This window comes from Nelumbo nucifera, chromosome 2 (assembly GCF_055504915.1).
Source record: "Nelumbo nucifera cultivar China Antique chromosome 2, China Antique-T2T, whole genome shotgun sequence".
Classification (NCBI taxonomy): Eukaryota; Viridiplantae; Streptophyta; class Magnoliopsida; order Proteales; family Nelumbonaceae; genus Nelumbo; species Nelumbo nucifera.
The window spans coordinates 60,742,176-60,760,460 of record NC_142650.1 but is presented as its reverse complement, the minus strand read 5'-3'; the positions used below and the strand labels follow the sequence as shown (position 1 = coordinate 60,760,460).

At 36.2% G+C, this 18,285-nt stretch overlaps 1 protein-coding gene across 1 annotated transcript; it reads right to left on the bottom strand.

Annotated features, from left to right (window-relative positions):
- Positions 1–6,485: 6,485 nt before the first annotated feature.
- Positions 6,486–13,502, bottom strand: LOC104586953 (stromal 70 kDa heat shock-related protein, chloroplastic). The gene is made up of 8 exons (XM_088899103.1): positions 12,413–13,502; positions 9,836–10,088; positions 9,220–9,299; positions 8,971–9,113; positions 8,792–8,890; positions 8,254–8,443; positions 7,662–8,060; positions 6,486–7,137 (listed from the first exon to the last, which is right to left on the bottom strand). Exons 1-8 carry the CDS (start codon positions 12,980–12,982, stop codon positions 6,739–6,741), a joined length of 2,133 nt encoding a protein of 710 aa, XP_088755229.1. The 5' UTR covers positions 12,983–13,502; the 3' UTR covers positions 6,486–6,738.
- Positions 13,503–18,285: the final 4,783 nt, after the last annotated feature.

Here is an 18,285-nt window from a genome sequence, read left to right as displayed (position 1 = left end):
AGCAGATCTGAACACAACTCCTCAAACTTGACCCTTGTAAGGGTGGTCTCAATCAGTTTCGGGCCATCGGCAGTTGCAGTAATGAAAGGTGTTGATGTTCGGATTGGCCGAGGACAATAAGGTAATTTTGTTCTCGAGCTTCGGTGGAGATGGTCGAGGGCTTTGAAGGTCCGAAGGAGGGGAAGTCGAGGCCGAGGACTATGTCCAAGGCGGAAGGTCTCTTCGGATATTGTAGGAGTCAAAGGCTGGTACCGAGTGCAATGTGCGAGGGGTCCAAAGGAGGTCCTGCAAGGACAGAGGTGTTAGAGGCCTCAGGTGGGTACCCAAGAAGAAGACTCCGACGATCAATTTAGTACGAGCGTAAAGTGAGTCAGAGGTCTGGAGCCGAAGGGTCCAGACGAAGACTTAGATAGCACTTAAGTTCTCTAGAGGGAAGTAATGCATAGAGATTACTCAAGCTCCAAATCGAGTCTAGAGAGTGTAGCCCCTTACCTTGTGGGGCCTGCTTTGTATTTATAAACAGAGTCGCCTGGGAGTAGTTGGGCCTGGATAGTCTAGATACGAACCGTACGAGTGCCAGGAGAGATCCTCTGCCAGAGACACGCGGTGCTCTTAGATTGGGTCCGTTCAGTCTGCACCTAAGCCTTGAATGTCCCCATGGTACGCTCAGGCTGGTGCCCTCTAGTTCGACATGCATCAGCCCCGTATAGGCCAGCCAAATGCGCCTACATCAAAAGGTAAACTGGAAAAGGCAATAACAAATTTCACAGTTACATGTAAATAGACATGTACAGGCATCATGCATGCATGCATACAAACAGGCAAGAAAAAAAAAATGAATGCATTTCACACCTTAGATTTGTCTGAGTCAAAGATGAAAGTTCCATCTTGGCTTTCTCAGCTGTCTCAGTAAGACGCTGAAGAGCCTGTTTGTCCTTCAGAAGATCTATGCCTTCATCTCTCTTGAAATTCTCAGCAAGCCAGTCAACAATTCTCTGTTTGTGTTTACCAACAGCAGAGAGGTTCAGTAACCAATAGATCAGAAATCAAACACAACCACATTGGTTACAATTTGAAAAACGATTCTCTGTTTGTGTATCTCCTGATGTAGACAACACCTCAAACACTCCATCTCCAACTTCAAGAACTGCAATTAAGAAGAAATTATACATTTATAATTAATCAGTCATACCATTGATAAAAAAAATCAATCAGTCATACATATTAATGGGATCCTTGTAGCCAGTATATCATCAATAAACAGAAGATAAGACCCTAAAATAGGATCCTTGTAGCACGGAAAGACAATATCCACAAAATTTGCATATAATAGACAGGTAGACAACATTAATTTGTTCTTCATCAACACGTGGCTTATCACATGACCATTGGATTCACCAATATGTTGAGGATTAACAAGTGAGGGCCTATGGCCACTCTTCCAACAAAATGATCACTTATTTATTGGAAGATGCAACCAAATTTGAAGTTGAATGATTTTTTTTCTCTAGGTTAGAATTCAAAAATATCTCAAAAAAGTTCTGGAAATGGGAAATTTGCTTTTATTTTATTTTATTTTTTAATTTTTAGAGCCTCCTTCCATTAACACAAATGAGATCCAACCTCTGAATGGCAAGTTTTATATATATATATATATATATCAGACCCTGTTTTAATGTGATTTAGTTCATAAATCCACTAGGAGATCTTGGGCCCAATTTTACCCAAAACAGCTAGTAGGATCAATCAAGTGCTACTTATGTTCTATTATTGTATTTCTTTTAATTATTATTAACTAATAAACATTATGAACAGAAACTCTTTTTCTAGTTATAAATTATTTTATTAGTATACTATTTTTCTTTACCATATGTTTACTGATGGGGCATTTTATTCAACACTGAGATGTTTTTGCTTTCTTGTTTTTAAAATATGCCACATCAGCAATAAAATGAAAACATTTTGTTAGTTAAGAAAATATATTTCATAAAATAAAGTTTATAAAATAAGGTTTAAATATTTTGAGCTTGGTTCAGAAAATTCTATCATCTTTGAAACCAACAAAAATTTACAAAATAAAAGTTAAAAAAAAACAACAAAAAGATGCTTGGCTTGCTTGATCCAAGAAGTTGGGGCAAGTAAGTTGGTGGGTCCTACAAAAAATAAATTGTGTTCATATTTTGGTATTAATGGATCCTACTAAAAAGGATGATTCCCAGGCGACTCATTTGGGGCAAAAATACCCTCACGAGAATTGGGTACCCATCCATGCCAAAAATTGCTAATATGTGATGGGACAATATTGTTTCTTCATTTATGTCACTTTTTTGGATAAAATGGTCATTGTATAAGTTTACTTGTGGAATCAAAGAATATTGATAAGTGCATTTATTCGGGTAAGTGTTTTTCCCACAAGGCCATAAAGGTTGTGTTTGGTTGTAGTACAATTTTATTTGCACCAGTACAAATGCATGAGAGTAAAAAATGCAAATTCTGGTTTAACTTTGTTTTGGGTTTTACTTTAATCAGATTCATGTCTTAATTTACTTTATTTGTACTGCTATCAAACAAAATAAGCTAAAATTTGAAAGAAAAATAGGTCAGAGTTTACACTCAAATCATTTGCACTGCCATAGTTTTGAATCAGTACAAATTTGTTTGTATTACAAGCAAACACAGCCTAAAACACTTGCCTGGGTAAATGCATTTGCCCACGTAAATGACTTAATGAAATGCAAAAGAAGCCATACATTGAAGTTCTTTTGTAAATCTTACTAAACCTCTTATAAATTAGACTTACCCACACAACTAAATGGACATGGATCAAAGTATAAACGTATGAGAGTTCAAGTGATAAGAATGCAAATTATGGTTAACCTTTGCTTTGGGTATTTCTTTATCTCGCGTCAAGGTTTTACTTTATTTCATCTGCAATGCAAACAACCAAAATATGGTAAATGTTAAAATAAAAATAAAAATTAGAATTTGCACTCCCATACTTTTGCACCAATGCAAATAAATCAAGCCAAAAGAACCAAGAATATATATGCATTATTTTGTTTTAAGGATCAACTAGTGAATGAATAAATTTACATTATAGAATCAATAATGTCAAATTTATATTTATTAATATTTTAAATAATTATTAAATTTTCAAAAAATAGCTTTTCAATAATTATTAGAATATGGATATTTTTTCTTTTGTTATGATATGTAGAAGGTTAATGATTAACTGAGATTGATAGAATATAGGCAGAAGTGGTTGTGGATAACCATTGCATTTTTTAGGAATGGATTGAAAATGGTGGTAGTGGTTGTGGGTTTTAATAGCAACTCCTCAGAAAATGCCACATGTCTAGCTTTTCAGAAAAATGAGACGGCCATGTATTTGAATGGTGGAGCACTGTAGCCTAGTAGTGGGTTATGAACTTTAGCGGGAACGTCTCATAAATTCCCATGTATTTAGCTTTCTAGAAAATAATAAGGCCACTTATCTAAACGGTGGTAATGGGTTGTGAACTTTAGCAGCAACTTCTCAGAAAATGCAATGTATCTAAATTTGAAAAAGCCATGTATCTGAATAGTGGAGGTTGTAGCCTAAAAGCCTTCAAATAGGACAAAAAACAAACCCCACGGCCTGTAATTCTGTAAACAACCCAACATTAAGTGGCGTTTGCTAATTGGTCATTTTCTCAACAAAATGAGTTCCATGTAATGCATCTTCACTAACTATTTTCACTAGGGGTGTAAACGGATCAAATTCGAATCGGATAAAGTAATATCCAAATTCGAATCCGATTAGAAAATCCAATATCTAAATTCGATTCGATATCCGACGGATAATGAAAATTAATATCTGAATTTGAATCTGATTAAATATTCGAATATTCGATTTGATTCGAATTCGATTAATTAATTATTTTAGATGATTGATAAATATATAAATAAATATTTATTGATATAAAGTATATAAATATATAAACTATTTATATAACTTAATTACTATATAAATTATATAAAATATTATATATTATATATTATATATAAGAATTGAATAATCGATCGAATTCAGATATTTATTGAATTGAATTAGGGCATATCCGAATTTGAATCCGATTAACTATTTGATAAGAATAGGATATCCAAATTTGACCAATTAGATATTCGAATTATTCGAATTCAATTCAATTATGTCGAATATTGAATTCGAAATTGGATTTCAAATACCATTGACACCCCTAATTTTCACAATCTGAAAAGTGAAAACTCATTTTTCTTGTCTGTTTTAACTTTTAGAGTGAGCTATCAGAAGTTTTTTTTTTTTTTAATTTGGTAAACGACTATCAGCAAAAGGTAAGCAAAAAAGGATGGCAAAAGCATATCTCATTGATGATATTGTCCATATCCATGAAGTTTTATGCTTTTATTCTTTTTAAAATTTTAAGAAAAAAAATGCATGTTTTTGAATACAAAATTTCGGAAAACAAAGTGAAAAAAATAGTTTTAAGTAAGAAAAATAACATTATTGGTAAAACAAAAAAGTTTTTGAAAACAAAAACATGCTTTCACTTCCATAAAGATGATATGGGCTGCTAACTAATGTATATATGGTACACACACCACTGTCTCCTATACATTCTCCAGTTCTGGTATAAAGCTTGTACGAATCATGCTAACCCACATTCAAATTAATTGATTTGGGTAAAGTAAAATAAAAACGAAAATTAAATCAAATTAAAAAATCAACTAGATATCCATTCAATCAGAATCTTTCTTTGAATATTTTATGGTTTGTTAAATGTAATACCAAACAAAAAGAGTAAAATCATGTTTTCGAAACAAAAAGTTCATGGATATATTTTTGGTTTTAAATTACAAGCAATACACCACAAAATCAAAATCGGTTATCTGGTATTTTTGTTTTAAGAATCAATGTTCTTTTCAATCAAGGGCACATGGAACCTTTATTTTTAGAATTGACAACAAATTTAATATATACATACATACGTAAACAATGACAATACATCTTTCTACAAGCATGAATGGAATCTTTCCCTGTTAATCGATCACTCTCACCGCATTTAAAATCGAGCCCTGATTAGCTGAACTTGTTAGCTGTACTAGGGGCTGTGAAACCAACAATAGTGCCCCACTCTACATCAGTCATACATGCCAAGTGAGAGATTGAGTGGTGGTGGGGCATATCCACTTAATGGCTGACATGGGGCGTTATTATTGGTTGTACAGACCTTACCACATCCATCAAATGCAGCTAATGCAGACTTGTTTAAATGCAGGTTGAATTGGAAAAAAAAAAAATTTCTTGTGACCATATTGCATGCAACTCCCAATTATGAAATATGAATGCGTCAGCATTTGAAATTAATAAATAAAAAGTTTATGCGATGCCTTCAATTTATTGTAAGTGCTGGGATGTTTACATTTTATTGTGGTGCAGCTGGATGAACATGACCAACAATGTATTATCCGAACTCTTTTATTGGAGGGTCTCAGTATTGTACTGCTACTTCAGTCTTGCTTTTTCAACTTCACTACAATCCCTACCATTCCTCATCATTCTTTTCTATCTACATACAATTTGATTTGCTGGCCACGCTACAAAGTATGAGAAGCTTTCACTGATCACTGGTCTTTTCTAAATGTTACTCAGCATTAAGAGACAAGAGTTGTTCCATTTATAGGTGTAAAACGGGCCAGCACGGCCCGGCATGATGCACAGCTTGACTTGCCGCATAGCCCCGGCACGGCCCACATTACACCTATAGTTATATTCGTACTGAATTTTTCACGAAGTATGCGGACCAGCCAGAGTCCATTCGCAATAAATATATAGGACAAACATCATTCCAAGGTAAAGCAGTGAAAGATCAGACTCTTTCTGTCTTTCATTTTCTTTTTTTTTTTGGTAAAGGACTCTTTCATCTTAAGCATGCAAAAATGCGAATACATTTGTTTTACTTTGTAAACAATCTTTACATCATTGATTATCACCTTATGCTCTTCGAAGAAAACACATTATTAACCAACACTGAATCTGGTTCAACAGCCCTTCAATTCAAATGACTGACAGCATATTTGGGCTATATGGATCAAATGCAGTTTAAAAAGCTGGCCATGTACACCGTCATCGGCCTTTGGCTTTCCCAAACGGGAACTTGGTCTGTCAACAAAAGTCCAATTCAAACTGAACGATTTTGAACTTTGAAAGGTGGTTCACTCATACTTTCTCGAAGACAATACATCCACCAGGAATCTGATTAGTAGATGGAACTTAAAAGTTGTTTGATTATTAGGTAATGGAACTACCTCACCAACCATTAGGCTGTTACAAAACAGACTCTAAGACAGTTACAGTGGTTACACATGCGACATGGCACAACTATTTTGGTTATAAAAATTAGATGATCAACCCAGAGGTGTAAAAATCAGGCAACACTCGGGCACGACTCCATGCAACTGATAAATGATGGAAGTCCAAAAGTAATGGGGTCTAATTTCTCGTAGCTGAACAATGAACACCACTAATTCTTTCTATCCAACCCTTCACCTCTTTTCCAAAATCGGGGAGTCGTAAATAAATACACAAAAAGGAAATCATCCCGATATCAATCCATACTTTCAAAATCATATATACACCCTAATGGGAAAGAACAAAAACCCATAGCGTGCTAAAGTGCGACCATCAATTATGAATTATCAACCTCTTCTTCTCATTATCTAACTGCTATCAGTGAAATCCGCATCAATCACATCACCATCAGGTGTCTTGCCAGCTGATCCTGAAGAAGGCCCGGCCTCCCCACCAGGTGCAGGCCCAGCACCAGGTGACCCAGGTTGGTTGTATAGGGACTGCCCAAGCTGCATTACTTCTTGGTTGAGCGCAGCCATAGCATCTTTAATCGCCTGGGTTGACCCACCAGAGATTGCTTCCTTCAGTTCTCCAAGCTTGCTTTCTACCTTCTCCTTCACAGCAGCAGGAACCTTGTCTCCAAGTTCCTTCAGTTGCTTCTCTGTCTGGTATACAACTGAATCTGCCTGGTTCTTTGTGTCTATGGCATCCCTCTTCTCCTTGTCCTCCTTAGCAAACCTCTCTGCTTCCTTCACCATTCTTTCCACCTGCAAGTTTTTAGCAATAAAACATCAGAACATAGCAGGCATGTATTGGTGGCATGCTTAAACTAGTCCTAACAGTGGTGAAGCCATCTAAATACAAGCTATAACATGTGAAACCAACTTCCAAAAAGGATACATCCCCATAGACACATGCAGGAATAGAAATAAGGGAAAGCCTGGACATAGCTAAAGAACATCTGGTTGCATCAAATTTTGGGCCATCAGCCCAACCTCTTGCATGTGAATGGGCACCCAGCTATCATTGGGGCACGGAGATCAGTTACTTCTCCTTACCCCCAATGCAAAAGTTACTGCTGCGCAGATGGAGAAATTATACAATAAACTAGAAACTCTAGTTCAAAACAAGCAACTTCTCATCAATATGCATTTTTCCTACCGAAAAACTACTGCACTGAAATGAGCATGAGCTCTTGAATCCAATAGAATTTGGACATTACTGCCTTGTGACTTGTGGCCACTGAAACTCAACTAAAGCAATTTAGGTCCAAGTAGTTTCTAAGTCATACCTCATCAGAGGGCAAGGTGCTAGCACCAGTGATGGTGATGTCCTGCTTCTTCCCTGTGCCCTTGTCAATGGCCGTGACAGAAAGGATACCATTGGCATCAATGTCAAACTTCACCTCAATCTGGGGAACACCACGGGGTGCTGGAGGAATACCATCCAGGCGGAAGCTACCAAGAGATTTGTTATCCCTTACAAATTCTCTCTCACCCTGAAGAACATTGATCTCAACACTGGTCTGCCCATCTGCAGCTGTTGAAAACACCTCTGATTTGGAGGTTGGCAATGTTGTGTTCCTCGGGATTATCTTTGTCATCACACCACCCAGTGTCTCCAGACCCAGAGATAATGGTGTCACATCCAAGAGAACAATATCACTTACATCTCCAGCCAGCACGCCAGCCTGAAAAATTAAGGAGTTGCAGTTTGATTAAAATAATTAAATAAAAGAATCAAACCCAATACCTATCGAATGCCAACATTCTTATTAACTTTGCAACTTCACAACACTTTTAGAAACAGGAATGGAGCTACAGCATGTCAATCTCCTCACGGGATGATAAACTAGAACAGATCAGAAAGTAAAACGAGCTGACCTGAACTGCTGCCCCAAGAGCAACAACTTCATCAGGATTTACAGTAACATTGGGATCTTTTCCTGTCATTTTCTTTACAAGTTCCTGTACAGCGGGTATACGTGTTGATCCACCAACAAGTATCACCTCATCCAGATCTTTGAATGAAAGCTTTGCATCTCTCAATGCATTTTCTACTGGGGTTCGAAGCCTGCAATATTTCTCAGAAATTAGCTGCTTTGACACCAATAGCAGCAAGGAATAGTAATTTTAAAGTAAGAATATCATTATCATGGGAAGCATAATAAGATAAAAAGAATTAGTTCCAATAATTTTCATAAATCCAAACTTAAAAGGGATTCTTAGAGTCACAAAAATCATTGGAATTGATCCTCTGAAAGCAAGCCAAATGCAACTTAATAGTCCCAATTCTGAAGACCGTGGAACTAAAAACACCAGCAACTCAAAACTAATTCACAGTAAGGGCCAACTAAAACACAATCTATCCAAAGAATCCGACATATAATAATTAATATTTGGTAAATGGTGAAGTGCATACCTATCAAGCAGGTCTGAACACAACTCCTCAAACTTGGCCCTTGTAAGGGTGGTCTCAATATGTTTCGGACCATCGGCAGTTGCAGTAATGAAAGGTAAACTGGAAAAGGCAAAAACGAATTTCACAGTTACACATAACATGTGTAAATAGACATTGATTTGTCTGAATGCATTTCACACCTTAGATTTGTCTGAGTCAAAGATGAAAGTTCCATCTTGGCTTTCTCAGCTGTCTCAGTAAGACGCTGAAGAGCCTGTTTGTCCTTCAGAAGATCTATGCCTTCATCTCTCTTGAAGTTCTCAGCAAGCCAATCAACAATTCTCTGTTTGTGTTTACCAACAGCAGACAGGTTCAGTAACCAATAGATCAGAAATCAAACACAACCACATTGGTTGCAATTTGAATAATAAAAATAACATAAGCTCAACCTTGTCAAAGTCATCTCCACCCAAATGTGTATCTCCTGATGTAGACAACACCTCAAACACTCCATCTCCAACTTCGAGAACTGCAATTAAGAAAAAGTTATACATTTATGATCAATCAGTCATACATATTACATGCTAATGGTGTGATTTCCAGAACTGTAGCATAAAGGTTTTCTAAGTATCAGAATCTGAGTAACTGACAAGGGACAGATAAGGATTTAATGAGTAAATAATACATTAAAAAGATAAAGGTATATGATCCTTTTTATCTTTGTCAAGATCGGAAAAGCTTAACTTGTCTTTCCCTACCACATTCAGAGGTTACAGGTACTTCATGAAATTGCAGAACAAGCATTTGATGGAGTCTCAAGATACGAGTATCCAACATAGGTCAGATGGGGATACTTATGGCAAAAATATACATTATAGTTACAGCAGTATAATATTTTTAATGTCACATTACCAAGTCAAAGAAAAGGTTCAATTTAACTACCATTCCATAGGCGGAAGGTTATAGATAAATTGAAACCTGGGTGTATATAAAGAAAATCTCGAATTTTACGTACTAAAATGACAAAGAAATTGGAAATGGAGTGTTTTGGAATAGTCTTAATACCTGATACATCAAATGTTCCACCTCCAAGGTCAAATACTAGAATGGTTTCATTGTTCTTCTTTTCAAACCCATATGCCAGTGAAGCAGCAGTGGGTTCATTGATGATACGAAGAACTTCTAAGCCAGCAATCCGACCAGCATCTTTTGTTGCTGTCCTTTGTGAATCATTGAAGTAAGCAGGTACTGTAACTACAGCCTTAGTAACTTTATCATTCAAAAACTTGGATGCATCATCCACAAGTTTCCTTAATACCTGCAGATGAAAAAAAAGAGGCTAAGTTCTTTTAGCCGAGAGAAAATGACAAACATGTGCAACAGTGCTAAGGACCTCAAGTAAATGCTGCAAACGAAGAAGTAGATAATCATGTAAGTTTTTAAGTATGATAACAGTTGATGGTACCAGCAACTCCAAGAAAACTTTCACCACAAAAAGAAAGATTACAACACAAACACTGAGGCAATACTTTCAGCAGTCCAGATGAGAAGTGATGGAGAACAAATTTCTTCCTAATTATTACAGATATGTAAAATAACAAAACAAGCTAAACGCATTCTTGAGCAAAATGATCAGAAAACTATTGCAGAAACATTTTCTCAATTTCTCATCCGGCAACAAAATATAAATGTATACTTTTTTCTTGAATGGTAAAGTAAGAATTTTGTTGAATCAGAAAATAACTCAGTACAACAAGAGATCCAGCCACAAGTAGCTGCTCGGATTTTAGGACAAGCTAAGCAAGACTTCCTCAAATGTATAAATTATTACATTTAAGACGTCCTCAAAAACATGCTTAACATGAAAGCTTCAACTTTTTATCCTTAGTTACAGTATCATCCACACATCCTAAGCAAGAAGCCTCTCTCTCTCTCTCTCTCTCTCTCTCTCGGTTGAAACTGATTATGATCTCATAATATTTATTGAAGAATAAGAAATCTGTAATTTGTTAATGGATTGTAGTTTTGATCATTCGACTTTTACAAAATAAGAAAGAAACAATTGTTTAACCTTTCCTTTTAATTCCTTTTGTCCAGTAGTTGCGAGTAGCAGGGGATCGTTACAGAATTGTGGGGAGATGCACCAAGGCTTCTAATTTTGTCACTGCCAAATCATGATCAGACTAACCTGACCACATTTCATGGCAATGATTGTCAACTTTCTGTGGTTAATCTGGTTTGGAGTTAATTCTTTTACATGTATCTCTCAAAAATCAAGTTTTCTTTACCTTCATTGAAGTGGGACCATATTAGCTAGCTAAGGGCACTGGACCTGAGATCTGGAAGGGCACAACTGGGAAGGTTGATGTCTTTGTTTTTGGAATAGGGACTGGGGGTACAATAACAAGGGCAGAGAAATTTCTCAAAGAGAAAAACCCTGAGGCTAAGGTTAACATTTTCATGTTGCATTTGGGATTGTATATTTCTAATCCATAATTTTCGCCTAGTATCAAAGTATTGACTTGAATGAGCTGAACTGAGCTAAGTTCTACTATCAGTTATTGAGCCAGAGGCCAGAGGCCAAGATGTGCAAATCTCAACTCATCTCTACTAGTTTAGGCTCCTACTTTTAGGTGAGGAATTTTCATGTTGGAATGCAAGATTGATTGGGATTCAAGGCCTTAAAATAGCTGGCAGGTAGTTAATGGGTCTTTCACTGTTTATGTTATAATTAGATAGTTCATACCAGAAAAAGAGCTACACAAGGATGGTGACCCATTTCTGCTAGGTTGCAGAAGTAAGGTGCCAAAAAGGACGTGTTTCAGTTGTTTGCTGATAAGGTGAGGGACCATAAGGATTTAGAATCTAGATGGGCTATTTTACAGGAGACCCGAGTTGAATATTTCAAAGGAAAGGATTCTGTTAGCTTTTTGAGAAACCATCCAGAGCTCAAGGGTTTTGTCTACCTACTACTATGTACGTGAGAAGACAAGAAAAGAAAGAGAGTTCAAAGACTGTAGTGTACTATGCACATGGACTAATCAGAATAAATTTTCTTTTTTTTTCCTTTCTTGTATGATTAAAGTTCCAAAGGTTGTCAAAACAAGTTATTTTGTATTGAATTTTAATTTGGATGAATAAAATTACAAGTTTATTTAATAATTGAGATTTGTAGCCAGTTACAATTAAATTATAGGTTATTTATAACAAATTCCATGTTTTAGTAGGTGTAAAAAAATAAACTTATAGCGGGGGACTGTCACTAGAAAAAATTGTGGCTGCCACTATAAACTTATAGCGGCATTCGGTCGTACCATTTAGCAGCTAGTGATCATTTATAGCGGCAGTTTGCTAATTGCCGGTAAAGTTTTTTAGCGGCAGTTTTAGGACTTTTAAAACTACAGCTAAAAATCATTTTTCTTGTAACTAAAGTCAATAAAATGCGAGAAAGAAAAAAATTCCAAAATAATGCTACAACCAAAGATATATTGAAAACGCACGCAAAAATAAGGTGTGAAGTATAATAAATGCAGTTCAAACACGGAAAAGAATTAGATATACAGAGTGGTCAGAATTCAGAAAGAATAGCGCGGAATAGAGTGCTACTGTAACAGGAAAGAGAAGAGGTGAGAGGGGAGATACCTGCGCCGAAATCTCCTCGGCAGCAAACTGTTTGCCGATGGCTGGGCACTCAAGCTTGACATTACCGTTCTCATCTCTCACCACTCGATACGAAACCTGCTTCGATTCCTCATCTACCTCAGACATCTTCCTTCCAATAAACCTCTTCACAGAGAAGAAGGTGTTCTCCGGATTCACAACTGCCTGCCTCTTCGCAATCTGCCCTACAAGTCGGTCTCCGTTCTTCGTGTACGCAACGACCGAAGGCGTCGTTCTTTGACCCTCAGCATTAGTAACAATTGTCGGCTTCCCACCTTCCATCGCCGCCACTGCTGAGTTCGTCGTCCCAAGGTCAATACCGACAACCTTCTCGTTTACAACCCGAACAGGACCAACTGCATATTCTCTCCTGCTATTTCTCTTAAGTTTCAGGAGAGCCGACCGTGGAATCCCAAACGAAGCGCCGCTGCCATTTAATCTCTGTCCGAAGAAAACAGTTCTTGAAGACCTTCCATTCCCAATACCGGACTTTGTCGAAGGGGATGGAAACGCAGAACCACCGAGAATGTGAATTTGAGCCGCAGACGCCATTGTCGACAAGGATTCCTCAAAATAGTCTAACTTGGTATTTATAATAGGGTTTTGGCAAAGAGAGAAAGAGAGAGATTGAATTCGAACAAAGAAGTTAGGTTTAGGTTTAAGAGAGAAATCAAGCTCTGAAAGAAGAACTAATAAACCCTAACCTAACCCTAACGCAAGAAGCTGAGGAAGATAAAGAAGGGATGGATGCTTCAGCGCTAATGGTTGGTTCTGGTTTTCGACTTCGAAGAAGATGAGGGAAGAGTAGAGAAGGCTATAATGGAGATAGAGAGGGTTAGGTGTTCCCACGTAATCTGTTTCCAGACAGATCTCTAACCGTAGAACTACGGGCAGAGTTCGATGACGATACGATTGGTGATCGGTTCGGTCTGCCCGGTCATCGGTCGATAAGGTCGAGGAACATCCCAGCAAAAACCACAACAGTCGCCGGTTTAACAATCATGGATGGGAAGGGCTCCGCCCCATTGTGGTGCGTGGATTGGCATCTATCCGAAAATCGAAAAGGAAGAATGGTAGAAAATGAAATTATTAATTAATTTATATTGAATAATAAAAGATAAATTAGTGTAATTTTATCAATAAATTATCAAATAAAAATATATATTTAATAACAAATTAAAAAAAAATCAATAAATTCTCGTAATTACACAAATGTAATAAATTTTTTTAAAAATTTTCATAAAACTATATTTTTGTAAAATAACATTTTTGAAATTAAAAGATATAAAGTATTTAAAAGTTTATTTAAAATACATTAAATAATTATTGAAAATTATTAGAATATTTTGAAAGTTTTAGGAAATTTTATTACATTCGATAGATTCTGGAAAACCATTGGAAAATATTGCAAATTATTAAAGATAAATTACTATGGGAAATGGAAAACTATAATTTGAACAAATAATTACACAAATTGTTAAGATAAATTAGTATAATTCTGTAAGTAAATCATTAAAAATAAAATAAATTATTTAATAAAAATTTAAATAAATTTGAATAAATTTTCAAAATTACACAAGTACAATAAATTTTCAAAAATTACATTTTTGAATATTAAAGACAATTTAGTGTTCTTTTATAAATTTACCATGTGGTTGATACTCAATATATCATTTTAATCATTTCTATCATCAAATTGAATATTGGGTTGACGAGGGCATTGTTTTCAAAACCGAATCAAACCAGATGGTTAGACTGGAAAAATTGGGAACCAAACACCGTTTCACCTCAAAATCGCTTGTAGTCCAAAAACTATTTATTTGGTTAGCAAACCGCAGTCCTAGGTTGTCGAACTGTCAACCCAGACAATAGTTTTTGGCCTTTTTTGTTTTTGTAATTTTTTATTTTTTTATCAGAGCAGGAGTGGGTCATCTATTCGGATCGAACAATTGGGTCGTTCGACCCCATAATGGTTCCCTATCTAGTCCAATTTTAAAAACCTTGGACGGGGAGTGTGTGCCTTTCTTTGAGCTTGGCTTGGTGTTCGGCATGGCCTGGCCCAAGGCCCGACCCATGGACTAGCCCGACCCATGGCACGACACATGCCCATGTGAACTTGGGCTGTGGGCCGTGCCAAACCGACCCCCCAAATTATCCTAAAGGAGGGAGGCACGGCTCGGGATGCCTCATGGACCAACACGACACAACTCACACTTTGTGCGGGCCACATGTGGGTCATGTCGTGCCGACCGACTTTACCTACCACGACCCAATTGACACCTCTATTTGAACTCGCCCAATACTGGGGACGGGGTAGGGAAATTCGAGGATTCTCCATCCTTGATGAGGAGTGGTGCCTTGCCCCTAAACTCACCCGACATTGAGGAGTGATTACCTTGCCCTAAACCCGCGTGACACTGGGGATGGGGCGGGGATGGGGTAGAGTGTCTTGACTAGGGATGTCCATGAAAAACCGAATCGAACTGAGAAAACCGAACTGCAAAATGTGGTTAACCGAACCAGTCGGTTCAGAATTTTTGAAAAACCGAAGGACCGGTTCGGTTTTCGGTTAACCTATAAAAAAACCGACGGTTAATCGAACCGACCGGTATATATATTTATAGGTATATTTTATTTATATTTTTAATATACGTCACATATTTTCTATGTATTTTATATAAGTATATATTCATTATATATAAATATATACTTATATTATAGTTATAATGATCTATTTACAAATATATTATATATTTTTAAAATATTTATAATATATTATATATCATTTATTATTTATAATATAATATTATACATATATTAATATAATATATATTATAAATATAAAAAATCGAAAAGCCAAAGAACCGAAGAACCGAACCAGTCAAAAACCGAAACCGGCGGACCGGTTAATCGGTGGTACTGGTTCAGCTTCGATTTGGCAAAATGAAAAACCAGTGCCACCGGTTCGGTTTACAAAAAGGGGCCATGGTTCGGTTAACCAAACCGTGGACACCCCTAGTCTTGACTATGGGGCAGGGAAAGGGATGAGGTGCCCTACCCTGAACCCACCCCGTTGTCATTCCTATATAATTGTTAATTATTACTGGAATAAATAAAAATGTTATCTTTTGTAATTTTTTTATTTATTTAAAATTAATCAAAATTTCATTTAAAGAATAAAATTTATTAAAATTACTACAAATTATTAATAAAACTAAACTTATTAAAAATATTTGTTCATATTCAATTAATAATAATTATTTTTTATAAATCAACATTAAATGAAAATTACAATTTTTAAATCTTTTAGATTTTCCCGTGCATCGCATTGTTCATGGGCCGAGTAGCCCGATGGCCCGGCTCAGCTCGGCCCGCACCTCGGTCGGGCTTGGTCATGTAATTAGGCTCGTGGGGCTGATCTCGGGCCTAACACAGTAAGCCCAACTATGTATCGGGCTGGGCTCGGGATTTGTCAAAAAAGCCCAGCACAGCCTGACTCAGCATTATATATTTTATAAAATACATAATATGTATTATATAAGATATATAAATAATGTAATATTTATTGAAATATATATTTATAATTTAATATATATATATATATATATATATATTGTTTTCTTTATAATCTCTCTCTCTCTCTCCCTCCCTCTCTATTTAGCCACTTCAGCAGTACTAACAGCATGGGTTAAATTCTGGGCTCGAGCCCAGGCCCGGGGTTCGGGCTTTTTATAAGGGTCGGTCTCGGGCTCGGGCCTTATATATTGTATGTATTTGTACTCTTTCCAAACTGAGCCTAAGAAGCATTGGAGATGTGAAATGTTCACACGGTATTTCTGAATGATGGTACATGATAAAAGAAACTTAATAATGAACACTATTGATTGAATCTGTAGCTCTATACATGCCTTCATTTGTAACTTATTTGGACTATGTATCGGGCTGTTCTCGGGATTTGTCAAAAAAGCCCAGCACAGCCTGACTCAGCATTATATATTTTATAAAATACATAATATGTATTATATAAGATATATAAATAATGTAATATTTATTGAAATATATATTTATAATTTAATATATAAATATATATATATATTGTTTTCTTTATAATCTCTCTATCTCTCTCTCCCTCCCTCTCTATTTAGCCACTTCAGCAGTAGTAACAACATGGGTTAAATTCTGGGCTCGAACCCAGGCCCGGGGTTCGGGCTTTTTATAAGGATCGGCCTCAGGCTCAGGCCTTATATATTGTATGTATTTGTACTCTTTCCAAACTGAGCCTAAGAAGCATTGGAGATGTGAAATGTTTACACGGTATTTCTGAATGATGGTACATGATAAAAGAAACTTAATAATGAACACTATTGATTGAATCTGTAGCTCTATACATGCCTTCATTTGTAACTTATTTGGACTCACCAGTTAGTAAAGTTTCTAGCTAGTTATTGCAAAAACCTTGAATCCTTGGATTTAATTAATCCCATCTTCATCAAGGTTGGGGATTTGGGGTAGGGTTGTCAATAGACTGGATATTGATCCAATCCGTCCAATCCAGTATGAATTCATTACAGATGGACCAAGTCAAATTCAATCTGTTTAATACTTTGGCCCATTTTGGACCGGTCCAATTCAATGCTGGACCATTCAAACTGTTCCAATTGATTTTAATTTTAATTGGGTCCAACCGAAACCTAGCCCATTAACACCCGAACTCTTATCTTATGTCAATGGACCAAATTTTGGTTCAATTCAACCAAGTCCAATATAAATCCACCACAAATGGGCTAGGTCAAATCCAATTCAATAAATACTTTGGACCATTAAGGTTGCATTTGGCATTCCTTATTTTAAGGACTTATCTCCTTTTTACAATAAAAAACTCAATGTTCATAGGGACATTTTAACTGCAAAAAAAAAATACATGGACTGGTCCAATTCAATATGTCTTATTGGTCCATCCTATCCTTTCCAATCAACTTTGATTCAGATGGGTCCAACCCAAACCTGACCCATTGAGACCCCTACTTGGGGGTTTGGGAGAGGGCTATCCTTTATTTATTTACTTTTTAGGTAGGGAATTTATAACCCATTGGCTTAGCAAATAAAAAAAATAAATAATTACATTTAAAACTACAATTTAGGCAGGCCCAACCCAACTTTGTTTCAACCTAACCTAACCTTTTGCACATATTGGACTTGGGTTGAGGCCTCAAATATCCTAAGCCCAGCTTTACCCAACTCAAACCTATATATATATACTAGTGTAAATGCATCCACTATAGACGTGTGATATATGGCATTTAGAGTAGTTAATTTTTATCACCTGTGCGGAATTTAAGACAACTATCCACTTTATATGGTATAGATGTATGTATGCGTGCATTTATTAATGGCATTTGTGCATAATTTTAATTTATTCAACTTTTAAGTTAAATTATATAGCTATGTCAAATGTATAATATAAAATAAAATAAAATATTTTGAAACTAAGACCAATCTGTTCCGGCCTTAACAAGTCCGAATTTAGGCTGAGTTGTAATAGGTTAATCTTAATTCAACTTATCTCAGATTGGGTTAGGCCTTAGGGTTAGCTTTAGGTTGACCCCAACCCAACCCAATTTGACGAAATTGCACTCCTAATTGCGTTATAACATGGGGTTACAATAGAGAGAGAGCTAATAAGAGATTAAAAACAAACTAATCTGCCCTAGCCCTGTCCAGTCAAAGTTAACTTGATCCATTGGTCCAAATTTGAACTTCTAATATCAATTCCAATCTCATTGACTTGACATGGTATATCCATCTTTAGTTTATATGCCAAGGTTTTAAAACTATCGTTGACCCATAGTCAGATT